The 12,983-nt window shown below is 38.1% G+C and overlaps 1 protein-coding gene across 1 annotated transcript in view; it reads left to right on the top strand.

The window, feature by feature from the left end:
* The window catches only part of BTBD7 (BTB domain containing 7), an 87,323-nt gene that overhangs the window by 61,839 nt on the left and 12,501 nt on the right, over nt 1-12,983 (top strand). The window contains 5 exon segments of the mRNA XM_019462111.2: nt 458-666; nt 2,173-2,248; nt 6,932-7,092; nt 10,579-10,722; nt 12,641-12,830. Coding sequence (XP_019317656.2) covers nt 458-666; nt 2,173-2,248; nt 6,932-7,092; nt 10,579-10,722; nt 12,641-12,830 — 780 coding nt within the window.

Genomic DNA, 12,983 nt, shown 5'->3' with positions numbered 1-12,983 from the left:
CCTACTAGTTCATGGAAGATAGCCCACCTGTCTTCCCAGGTGTGGATTCTCTTAGCAGTCAAGTGTCATCTGTACCCTTCCTTTGACTGGTTATTTCCCACAATTGTATCATTTCTACCTTCTTTTCTTTCCCCTTTGGTCCAGTGCTCTCCACTAGAGTGTTTTACTCAAAGTGTTGGATTTGCACAGAGATACTTACTTTTTTAAACAATTGTGAAGATTCTCTGCCTTTTTCTGTGGATCTGTCTCTATTGAAAAGCAGATTTCCTAAAGATGTTATAGTCTATTGTTACCTATTGTTATCCCATTCCACCAAGTCTTGGTGATTTCCATGAAATTTTATTTATTTCCTTGTTCTTTTTTACTATTGCTACTTTTAAGTATAGTGTCTAACACACTAATGTTCAATAAACAATATTTATGATTAATCTTAAGAAGTATTTGCCTTCTCTTTTAGGCTGTGAGGATATCATTGCTGAGAGCATCTCATTAGATACCTTAATTGCCATCCTCAAGTGGAGCTCTCATCCATATGGCTCTAAATGGGTGCACCGACAAGCTTTACATTTCCTCTGTGAGGAATTTTCCCAGGTCATGACTTCGGATGTTTTTTATGAACTCAGCAAAGATCATCTGCTTACTGCTATCCAGTCTGACTACCTACAGGTAATCATTTATGCACCTCTCAAATTCATTGTCATCCATATGTGCACCAGAAAACCCATCTATATTCTATTCTCCCATCTAGGGAGATTGGCCCACCCAGGGATGCCCTCTTCAGATGTGTACAGGAAAAGCCTTCTGGCTCTCTGGCCCTTTGTGCCCCTGCTGCTATGACTCAGCATTGTGAATAAGCCCAGGTCCCAACCACCTACACCAAAGGGGTGGAGGCAGTAGGCAAGGTCAGAAGCATATCCCAACAGTGATTTTCTTGGCTTCCATTAATCCACTATAACAATTTATTGGTTTTCGTGGAGTATCAGATACTTAGACTGTAGACAGTAGCTTAAGCACACAGTAAGAGTAGTATTCAATTTCCGATCCACTCAAATGCTTATAAAAACTCAGTGTATGTGCCTTTCCCAAATACAATAATGTTTTCAACTATTTATTTTTAATCAGAAGTAGTTTTTAGCAAATTCTTGTGTCATTGACTTATATATGTCAATCTAATTTGGTAATTTAAACCAACAATAGGTTTAAAATATTGCAAAAAATACTTTCAAGTAACATATGTTCAAGTTTAATTTTTTTTGGCATTGGTTGTATGAATTTTATGCCGGAAACTATACAACAGTTTTAATGTTATAAAAACATAAACCCATTGAGCCATTTCCTCTTTCTTTATATTTGTACTAGGAAAATTGTAAAAGTGCTTCCATCCCAGTCAGAAACTAAGCGCAGAGGTAAATAATCCACTTAGCACCTGTGATTTGATTGCAGTACAAATGTCGTAATTGGATTTGATTTATTTAGGATCTGTGTTCATTAACCTTGTTTCGTTGTCCTGATCCAGACTGCGTACATTATGGGAGTTAGTTTGTCAGGTCTTTCAGATTATTGTCTTTAGAAAGCTTTGCATTTCTGCTTATAAGGTAAAAACCTTTGAGAGCAGCCTAGATTTGCTCTAAGATTTTCAGTAAAGTGCAAAAAATGACAGGCGCCTCGCCATTTCGCAGATTGTGCTTGAAGGGTCCTTCACCAGCCAGTAGCATACCGTGTGCGGATGGTAGTCTCTCTGCCCGAGCAGGTTGCCATACCTGTTTTTTCTGTTCTTGCAGGAGATAGTAATCACTTGGTATCTGTACACTTTTAGTATCGTCTATTTATCTCCACCTTGTCCCAAAAAGAATTGAAGGCAGCTGTGTAGACACCATACAGAAAAACCAGTAAGTTTAAAATAGGTGAAGAGAATAGGATAAAGACGAACACAAGAATAAAAGATTTAGTTGGAGCCAAGAGGTAGGTTACTGGACAGAACACATGCAGAGTGGTCTTGTGTGTTTGGTGTTGGTAGACCACAGCTTTAATGGAACATTTCAAACAGCCAGTGTATAGTGAAATGTGGCTAAGTCGCGCACCGTGTACATTATCACCTAGGTACAGTCATTATGAAACTTGCCATTTATCTAATTTCACTAAAATAAATCGAAACCATTTTTTTTATTATAGGCAAGTGAACAAGATATCCTTAAATATCTGATTAAATGGGGTGAGCATCAGTTGATGAAAAGAATAGCTGACAGAGGTAAGCTCAGAAAATTAGCTTATACTATAAGTTTTTTATCCAGAAGCATACTGTGTACCAGTCTTGACAGTAGCCACTATTGCCTGGTGAAAATAGAAATTTTTAGTGGAGAAGAGTACACTTTGTTAGAAATAAATACACCAGAGGGGCGCCTGGGTGGCTCGGTCGGTTAAGCGTCCAACTTTGGCTCAGGTCATGATCTCACAGTTCATGAGTTCGAGCCTCACATTGGGCTCTGTGTTGGCAGCTCAAAGCCTGGATCCTGCTTCAGATTCTGTGACTCCCTCTTTCTCTGCCCCTTCCCTGCTCATGCTCTGTCTCTTTCTCTCTCAAAAATAAATAAACATTAAAAAATTTAGAAAGAAAGAAACCAGAAAATTTCATTTTACAACTTTAAAGCATACTTTTAATGTTACCTCTGTATGTGCTTAATAATACATGGAGTATTATATACCAATTTATAGAAGTATTAGAATGAAATTTTTATTTAATGATTAAAATATTAACAAAGCATATTGTTGGTGGAAATGTTTGGGAATTAGATAGCGGTGGTGTGTGTGTAACATTGTCTATACTGGGGACGCCTGGGTGACTCAGTTAGTTAAGCCTCTGACTCATGATTTCAACTCAGGTCATGATCTCAACGGTTCATGAGTTGGAGCCCCACATCAGGCTCTGTGCTAACAACACAGAATCTGCTTGGGATTCTCTCTCTCTCTCTCCCTCTCCCTCTCCCTCTCTCCCTCTCCCTCTCCCTCTCTCCCTCTCTCTCCCTCTCTCTCCCTCTCTCTCCCTCTCTCTCCCTCTCTCTCCCTCTCTCTCCCTCTCTCTCCCTCTCTCTCCCTCTCTCTCCCTCTCTCTCCCTCTCTCTCCCTCTCTCTCCCTCTCTCTCCCTCTCTCTCCCTCCCTCCCTCTCCCTCTCCCTCCCTCCCTCTCCCTCCCTCTCCCTCCCTCTCCCTCCCTCTCCCTCCCTCTCCCTCCCCCTCCCTCTCTCCCTCTCTCCCTCTCTCCCTCTCTCCCTCTCTCCCTCTCTCCCCCTCTCCCCCTCTCCCCCTCTCCCCCTCTCCCCCTCTCCCCCTCTCCCCCTCTCCCCCTCTCCCTCTCTCCCTCTCTCCCTCCCCCTCCCTTCCCACCCCCTCCCTGCTCATGTGCATGCTCTCTCTCAAAATAAATAAACATACATTTATTTATTTTTTTATTTTTTTAATGTTTATTTATTTTTGAGAGGGAGAGAGACAAAGTGCAAGCAGAGGAGAAGCAGAGAGACAGGGAGACATAGAATCCGAAGCAGGCTCCAGACTCTGAGATGTCAACACAGAGCCCAACGTAGGGCTCGAACTCACAAGCTGTGAGATCATGACCTAAGCTGAAGTTGGATGCTTAACTGACTAAGCCACCCAGGCGCCCCTAAATAAACACATTTAAAAAAATTTCTTGTTGTTTTTTTAGAAAAACTTTGTATATACTAAAAGCCACTGAATTATACACTTTACATGGTTAAAATGGTGGGGCACCTACATGGCTCAGTTAAGTGTCCAACTCTTGGTTTAGGCTCAAGTCATGATCTCATGGCTTCATGGGTTCAAGCCCCTGCATCAGCGCAGAGCCTGCTTGGGATTCTCTCTCTCTTTCTCTGTCTCTGTCCCTCCCTCCCCCCTCTCTCCTCTCTCTCTGCCCCTGCCCCCACCACTCATGCTGTGTCTTTCTCAAAATAATCTTTAAAAAAAAAAAAAGGTTAAAATGGTTAGTTTTATGTTATGTGAATTTTACCTCAACAAAAAAAGATAGGACTACCTCCCAAAAAAGCCTAATGTGTTGTTTGTTTTTAAATTTTGTAGAAGGTAAAGGAAAAATAATGCTTTTGAATGGTTTCCATCTAGGGATACTGCAGAAGAGATGGAAACATCATACGCATGCTCCTTCCCTCAAAGAGTGGTGTGTTCCTCTATATAGCAAACCCAAATCAAAACATTTTTTTCAAAACATTTTAACTTAGAAAAATACAGATTTCCCTTTCCTGTCATTTTTTGATGGCTGTATCTAATTAGATATACTTTACATATCATGAAGTTCACTTATTTAAAGTGTTCAAGTCATGATTTTTAGTGCACTTACAGAGTTGTTCTGTCACGTTTTAAGGCAAGCTAAGCCTGCCTTTCACAACCTCTTATTTTTCCTAATTTATTTTTCTGTAGCCTGCTTGAGCCATTAGCAATTCTCAGATGTGATTGTTTTTAAGTTTTTATCTGTTTTGGGAGAGAATCCCACGCTGAGAAGGGAGAGAGAGTCTCTGCACTAACAGTGCAGAGCCCAATGTAAGACTTGAACCCATGAACCATGAGATCATGACCTGAGCCGAAGTCACGTGCCTAATCGACTGAGCCACCCAGGTGCCCCATCAGATGTGAATGGTTTTTAATATTAAAGCCACTAGTATTAATGTGGGACTTTTTGAAATGCCAGTATACCATCTGTCCTTCTTATTTGCAGGTTCTATATTTGCAAATTCACCTATCTGCTAAAATTTATTTACAGCCTCAAAATCAGTACCTACAGCACTTTCACGGTCATTTGCAGACATGCTCAGAGTGACAAAAATTTTGAGTTCTCTGTTGCACATGTTCCCAGCTTAAGGTGGAACCAAATGACACTGTGCCTTCTTATTTAAGTTCTCACACTGCAAACAAGGTCCTTTTCACAGTCTGTTAAGGGCCATGTTTTTCGTATTTTATGGGGGTGTGATCTCACTGATCACAATGGGTTCCGAGTGTAACTTTTAGTGCTGTGTAGTGTCCCTAAGCACAGGAAGGCTGTGATGTGCCTTACAGAGAAACTATGAGTTAAACAAGCTTCGTTCAGGTATGAGTGACAGTGCTGTCAGCTATGATTCAATGTTAATAAATCAGCAATATATATTAATAAGGTGTCTTTAAACAGAAACATACATTTAAAAAAAGGTTATGTCAAAAAAATAAATAAATAAATAAATAACTAAAAATAAAAAAAGGTTATGTCTTGATCGGTTGACAAAATTGTTGGGACCAGAGGCTCACAGGAACCTAACCATGTGTTTTCCCTTAGGAGCAGTGGTTCAATATTTACAAAGTGTTTACAATGACTCTATAGAATATGACTACTCCAAATAATAAGAATAGATTGTATATAATTCTTCATAATCATTGTAGGCCATGGGTTTGTTCACTGATGCAAGGTTGGTAATGATGAAATGTCATATTTATTTTGGGCAGATAATGAGCATCCTTGATAAAATTTCCCTTAATTTTTTTTAAAATTTTTTTTTTTTTTTGAGAGAGAGAGCACGTGAGCAGGGGAGGGGCAGAGAGGGAAGGAGATACAGAATCCAAAGCAGGCTCCAGGCTCTAAGCTGTCAGCACAGAGCCCAACATGGGGCTTGAACTTGTGAACCATGAGATCATGACCTGGGCTGAGGTCAGACACTCAACCAACTGAGCCAGCCAGGCACCCCGATAAAATTTCCCTTAAAATAGTAGTTTTCAGACCAGGTTAGAACAGAAGACTCTTTCACAGGGATGAGAATGAGAAGGAACCTAAGCAAACCAGGCTGCACCTTTTAGTCACCTTTATATATAACGGTTCTGCCCTTAGCTGTGATGTATTTGGGAGTCTTCTCTAAGATTTCACAACTTTAAGGGGAAATTTTCTTTTTGAAAAGCAATGCTTTGTGTAAGTATGAAGCCAAATCATAGCAAGGCAAGGAAAAAAAAAAACCTTTTTTCCACATGCTCGCAACAGTTTTATTGAATGATGCCAGAAAAAGCTTAGCTTTTCAAAAATAATTATTTCTTTATCTCTCTATCCATCTGCCTATCACATGATTTAAAGGAAATGCCTGTTTGCCTATAGAGTATTTGCAAAAAAGGCAGCATTTATATTTGTGAATGATAAAGATCTTGTTTTTTAAGAAAAATACAGTCCCTAGATTATAGACATGATTACATATTCCCAAAATTTAAGTAATTTTTCTTTTTACCTCAGTATCATGAGGTTACATGTACTCCAGATCTTCCCCTTTCACTGATACCTAATGAAGAAAACCTTGACTCTCTGCTCTGGACGGTGGAAATATATTGCATGTCAGAGATCAAAGGGTCACTTTTTGCAGTTAACATTCCCATAGTAAGAAACTTAGGAGACTATCATAGAAATCAGAGTTAAATACAGTGTACATTAGGTTTTGCTGCTTTAGATACCAGGTAATTAATATCTTGTTAAGTTGCTGGTAAACATATGGTAGCCTAATGAGTACACTGATAACCTACAGTGACCAGAAATACCACTTGCCCTGTAGTGCCCTTAATTGTACTAAAAACTGGTCACAGCAATGAGAAAGCTTAAAAAAAAAGCCCTTGGTCAAACTAGATTTTAATAGATTATCCTCTTTTCTCCTTTGAATTAGTATATGGAAAATAATTCTTTATTCCGTAGTGCAAAACAATCAAAAAAAGTTATCCTAAAAGTTGACATCATGCTTTTGCCTTGCCGAAGAACATCTCTGTTAAAGGTATTAAGACAAAAAAAAAAAATTATAATCCTTTTTAAAGCAGATGCACCTAAGTATAAAGACTGTTACTGAAAGCATACTAGAGAGAAAAGTTTGAAAATTTGGATTTGGTTGGAGACTTCTCATTTTCTGTCTCATAGAGCCAAACTTACTGAGTGGCACTGCCCACAGTGTGAACAGAAGAGGCGTAAAAAGACGAGACCTGGACATCGAAGAGCTTAGAGAGATCCTTTCTTCTCTCTTACCTTTTGTGCGAATTGAACACATCTTACCTATAAACAGTGAAGTCCTCAGTGATGCAGTAAGTGTCTTTCTTCATTCATCCCTTTCATGAAAATAAAATGTACCAAAATGTGCAGGCTTATCTTTTTTTTTAATCATCATACATAATTTCTACTAATAAGAGTACCGTGAAACTGTGAAGTCCACGAGGACAGAGACAGACGTGTTTTGCACCATGTCATGTCCCCAGTGTTGGCCACTGGCACAGCTAAAGGTTGGGTGAATGAGAGTTAAGTGGGGATAGCGGTCTCACTTTTTCAAGAGGATAGTCTCCAGGGGAGGTTACTTCAGCCATTTATCAGCGTAGATCAAGTAGATCCTTATTCACAAAGGAAAGGGTAGAAATTACCTTTGGAGACTTTTCAAACACAGCAATATATCAGGGAGCAGGAAGGAAGGAGATTGGTTTAGTGTGAAAAGGATGATAGAATCTTCTGATTGTACTTTAAAGATTAATGGAGCTGATCATGTTACTTTCATAATTTTTTCAAAGTGAATTTTTTAAACCAGTAATTGCCTGAATTAATGGATGTGAAAAATAAATATTATAAATATTGTATACAAATTGGCTTATAACGTTAGTGCATTGTTTATAGACATAGTTTTTTCAACTGCTCAGAAACATAAAAGTCATCTGGAAAAAACCCAATAAGAATTTTTTTCCATTATATACAAATGTTTTATTTTTTTAATTTTTTTTCTTTCCAAGTCTTTATTTAAATTCCAGTTAGTTAACATACAGTGTAATGTTAGTTTCAGGTATAGAATTTAGTGATTCATCACTTACTACCAACACCCAGTGCTCCTCACAATCAGTGCCTTCCTTAATTCCCATCACCTATTTCACCCCCACTCACATCCCCTCCAGTAACCATCCGTTTGTTCTCTGTAGTTAAGTCTGTTTCTTGGTTTTCCTCCCTTTTTCCCCCCCTGCTGTTTGTTTGTTTGGTACGAATTTTTTTTTAAGCTCTCTCAAAAGAACATAATGAAGAAAGGATAACTCTTCCAGAATTTAAAATACATTATAAAACTCAAGGGGCGCCTGGCTGGCTCAGTTGGTAGAGCATACGACTCTTGATCTCAGGGTCCTGAGTTAAAGCCCCATATTGGGCCTAGAGCTTACTTTAAAACAAAATAAAACAAAACAAAACAATTTAGATATTTAATCTGTGATGATAGAAAAACAGACGAGACAAAATAGCTGGGAAAAAGATCCTAATTAATACATAAGAGCGTACATAATACCTAGTGTACATAATACATAGGTGCGCCTAGGTGGCTCAGTTGGTTAAGTGTCAAACTCTTGATTTCGACTCAGGTCATGATCTCACGGTTTCGTGAATTTGAGCCCTGTGTTCGGCTCTGCGCTAACAGAGCGGAGCCTCTTTGGGATTCCCTCTCTCCCTCTCTCCCTCCCTCCCTCCCCCCCTCTCCTGCTCATTTTCTCTCTCTTTCAAAATAAATAAATTTTAAGAGAGAATTAAACATATAATAATCTATCAGAAATCAGTGAATCATTGCTAGACTAGCTGATGAGCTAGGGGAAATTTGTTTAAAGTTAAACCCTCATTTCACTTGCACACAAAATTAATCCCTGTTAGATTGAAGAATTAAATATTAAATCGAAATATGGAAAAACTAGAAGGAAATGATTAAATATTTATGGTATTTCTGATTAGAAAAAATGGTCAGTCTCACTAGTAATCACACACACCAAAGAAAGCAAAATAAAGCCATAAGTTACCATTTTTTTCACCTATTAAGTCAATAATTTTTGAAATAATATTACCATCCCGTAGGGGAAGCATAGCTGGTACATTAGTAGCATTGTCCTTAAATATTTGGAAATAGCTTAAATGTCTAATAACAGAAAAAAATAAAAGTAAACTATAGTATGACTACTCAAAAGAGTATTTTGCTGCCCTGAACAATAGTCATAAAGACTAATACAGCAACATGAAAAATGTTAATGGAATATAATTTTAGAAGTATACAAAATAATGCATTTTTATGTATTCTAGAATTCAATTCTGTAAACACCCATTTAAAAAATACTGGCAGGAAATATATCAGCATTATTATGGTTGAAATAGGGTTACGAGTTTTTGCCTGTTTCCTAAATACTATCTAATGCTATATTTTATTAGTTAAAAATAATTTTAACTAATGCAGCAATTAGACATTTATTATATTTAATAAGATTAATATTGGAGAAACGGTGTTTGGTTTTGTTTAAAACCTAGGACACAAACCAAATTGAACTCTGAATTTGGTTTAGAAAAATACTTTAGAACTTTTGTTTAGTAGAGTTAGAAAATACCTATCTCTGGGATGCCTGGGTGGCTCAGTCAGTTAAGTGTCTGACTTCAGCTCAGGTCATGATCTTGCGGTTCATGAGTTCAAGCCCCGCATCGGGCTCTGTGCTGACAGTTCAGAGCCTTGGAGCCTGCTTCGGATTCTGTGTCTCCCTCTCTCTGCCCCTCTCCCCACTCGCACTCTGTCTCTCTCTCCCTCAAAATAAATAAACATTAAAAAAAAATTTTAGAAAATACCTATCCCTGTTCTTAATTCCATGCTTCATGCCTAAGTCCCCAGTGAAAGTTTGCTTAGTCATGCTGTTAAAACCTTAAAACACTCTTAGTGTGTGTGGAGTGCTTGTACCTCATGACCGCCTCACAACCACCTTAGGAGCTGTAGGTACTTGATTTATTTTCTCCCAGCATAGACACGGAAACAACAGGGCCACCACGTATAGATGTGCAGTGTTCCATCTCCAGGGCCATCTAGAAGCCCTTAAAGTGAAGCTCAGATAAAAGGACATGTCTGCGGGGGCACCTGGGTGGCTCAGTCAGTTGAGCATCCGACTTCGGCTCAGGTTCCTGAGTTCAAGCCCCACATGGGGCTTACCGCTATCAGTGCTGTCAGTGGTGTTAGCCGGCTTCAGATCCTCTGTCCCCCTCTCTCTGCCCCTCCCCTGCTTGTGCTCTCTCAAAAATAAAACATTCAAAAACCAAAAAGGGACATGTCTGTGGTCTATGCAGCTGTTAAATGGGGAGTTAGGGTTTCGTGTCAAGTCTTCCTTCCCCTAGAGCTCCCGCCCCTAACCACCATGCAGACTGCCTGTCTCCTTGTACTGTAGATCTAGGCCCAAGATGTTCCTTTGTCTTTTGGGGGGAGGGGGGAGGATGGAATCCATGTCTAGATGAGTAAGGAAAAAAATAGAATTTGGTTTTCATTAAAAGTTCTGAAAACTGGTCCAGCTCATTATATTTGTAATTATTATAGCTCTTCTTTTAAAAACATCTTTCCTCTGTATAGAGAAAAGTGGTAAATTGTAGTACCTTTTTATTGCTGAATTTTTGAAATATTGTTAAACATTAGGAGTATTTTGAAATTTAACATCTATTCCTAAATTTTTATGATTTATAGGCATAATTATTTATCTTAGTAATATTCTAGTTCACTCAAATCTTCAGTTCATCTAAAAAAATTTTTTTTTTCCAAGATGAAAAGAGGCTTGATTAGTACTCCTCCATCAGATATGCTTCCTACAACAGAGGGTGGAAAGTCAAATGCCTGGTTACGGCAAAAAAATGCTGGAATATATGTTCGTCCTCGACTATTCTCTCCATATGTGGAGGAAGCAAAGGTAATGAAAATCATTTTAAGTTATTAGAGTGCCTTTTATGAACTATAATTTGTGCTTATAAGCACAAAGATATTCATTGTGGCATTGTAAAAAATATTTAGAGATAGCCTAAATATTTGATAATAGGGAAAGTTAAAGTAAACTCTAGTTTACTCACCAGAATAGTTTTCTGAAATGTTTAATTATCAAGCATGTCTTTATAACTTAGTTTATATTAAATTGCATTTTACATTTTTCTTATCTTAGTTGTGTTGCAAATTGTTAATTTGGAAAAAAATTAATTTTACGGAGATGATTGTCAGTATTTTGTGATCTTCAAGATGGGAATAATGTTCTGAAAAGATTGCACACATTTTGTCTTTCTTAAACTAAAGAAATGACACAATTTCTTGCAAAATGCTTCTGTAATGGCTTTTGGAAATTATATTTTAGTTTCAGAATATGTACATAAAACTAAGACAGTTTCAGGCTTTCTAAGTAAATTATGTATTATAATATGAAGAACTCCAAGAAAATACGGTAATGTGAAAATGGAATACTGTGATTTTTATTAGCTGTATTTAGCCATGAGAACTTTGAGACAGCCTTTTGAGGAACTGGCACTCTTTGATAGTCAGAAATCACCATTAAGCTTTCTGAAATAAATTAACAGGGAAAGCATTGTTTGGGTATAGAATTAAGTTATCTTAAATTTTTTCTTTTTTTGATTGTCGGAGTTCCTAACTTAAGATATGTGAAAGGATTGTGAGAAGTTAATTTTATTGACTAGATCGATAATCTATCTCTTACTGAGTAGTTGACACTTAAATAGTCTGAAATCGGGAAAAAAGCATAATGGTTGGGTCTCGTCTTTCAGAAATAAGTTCAGTCCTTAACAGCACACAAGTATCACAGCCTTTACCAGGGTTGCAGCTGATGATAAAAGGTCTGTAATAAACTACCTCGCACTCGGCTCTGTCTCAGAATGGGGCAGCAGGGAGCTGATCAGATAGTCCTCCTGGGACTTCCCTGTTCCCAGATGGCTGTACCCACACTTCATAGATAATTGCCCTCAGTAAATGTGGAAAAGGTTTATACATTACTTCATTTTGGACATTCTGCAGTTGAAATTCATCTGAAACTAACTTAACAATTGGGTTTATATATAGATCTGTTGATTTAAAGTTGATCTTCAGTTTTTTATATTTTGAACATTTCTTGTTGGATCTGATATTTAGCCCATGTATACCTTGTTTTCTTTATAGTAACTTTAGATATAAATTACTTCTGATTGATTTTATACCTTCCTTCAAATTTCAAATACTTCAATTAAAAGCAAATTTTTCAGAAGGTGATTATTTCAAAGATGCTGCAGAAATATTTTTTAAAAATTAAAGAGGTTGGGACGCCTAGGTGGCTCAGTTGGTTAAATGTCCAACTCTTGGTTTCCGCTCAGGTCATGATCTCACGGTTGTGAGTTCAAGCCCCGCATTGGGTTCTGTGCTGACAGTGTGGAGCCTGCTTGGGATTCTCTCTCTCTCCCTCTCTCTCTGCCCTCCCCACTCGTTCTATCTCTCAAATAAACTTCAAAAAAAATTTTTTTTAAGAGCTTTTAAAAAAAATTAAAGAGGTAAAGGGGCTCCTGGGTGGCTCAGTCAGTTAAGTGTCCGATTCTCGATCTCAGCTCAGGTCTTGATCTCAGGGTCGTGAGTTCAAGCCCCGTGTTGGGCTCCACACTGGATGTGACGCCTACCTAAAACAAACAAACAAACAACAAAACTAAAGAGATAGGAGTTCTTTCTCCTTTCATTATTTTAAAGCTTCATACACTGGAAACAATATTACTTCCCGTTTTATATGCTGAAGGTAATAATCTTTCTCCGGATGTGATTTACAGAGATGGTTGACTGATACTCTTCATATTGAATTGTTCTTTCAGTCAGTGCTGGACGAGATGATGGTGGAACAAACAGATCTTGTGCGTTTGCGAATGGTTAGGATGTCCAATGTGCCAGACACGCTTTACATGGTTAGTACCGCCGTGCCACAGTGCTGTCACATGATGAGCCACCAGCAGATCAGCAGTCACCAGTCAAGCCCTCCTTCAGTCGTAGCCAATGAAATTCCAGGTGAGGCAGTAGCCTTCTGTCAGGCATTTATATTTAAATGAATAATCTGATCATTTTTGTAGCCTTTTTTATATGTGCTCATTCTCTCAGCTTTCCAAAATTCATTACTCATTGTTTTCATAATAGGCTCGGTTTTTTGTTTCATATTTTATT

Source organism: Panthera pardus, unplaced genomic scaffold, assembly GCF_024362965.1.
Source record: "Panthera pardus isolate Hobbes unplaced genomic scaffold, ASM2436296v1 HiC_scaffold_24, whole genome shotgun sequence".
In the NCBI taxonomy this organism is placed as follows: domain Eukaryota; kingdom Metazoa; phylum Chordata; class Mammalia; order Carnivora; family Felidae; genus Panthera; species Panthera pardus.
The sequence above is the reverse complement of the archived record's forward strand: the minus strand, read 5'-3'. Positions and strand labels throughout refer to the sequence as shown.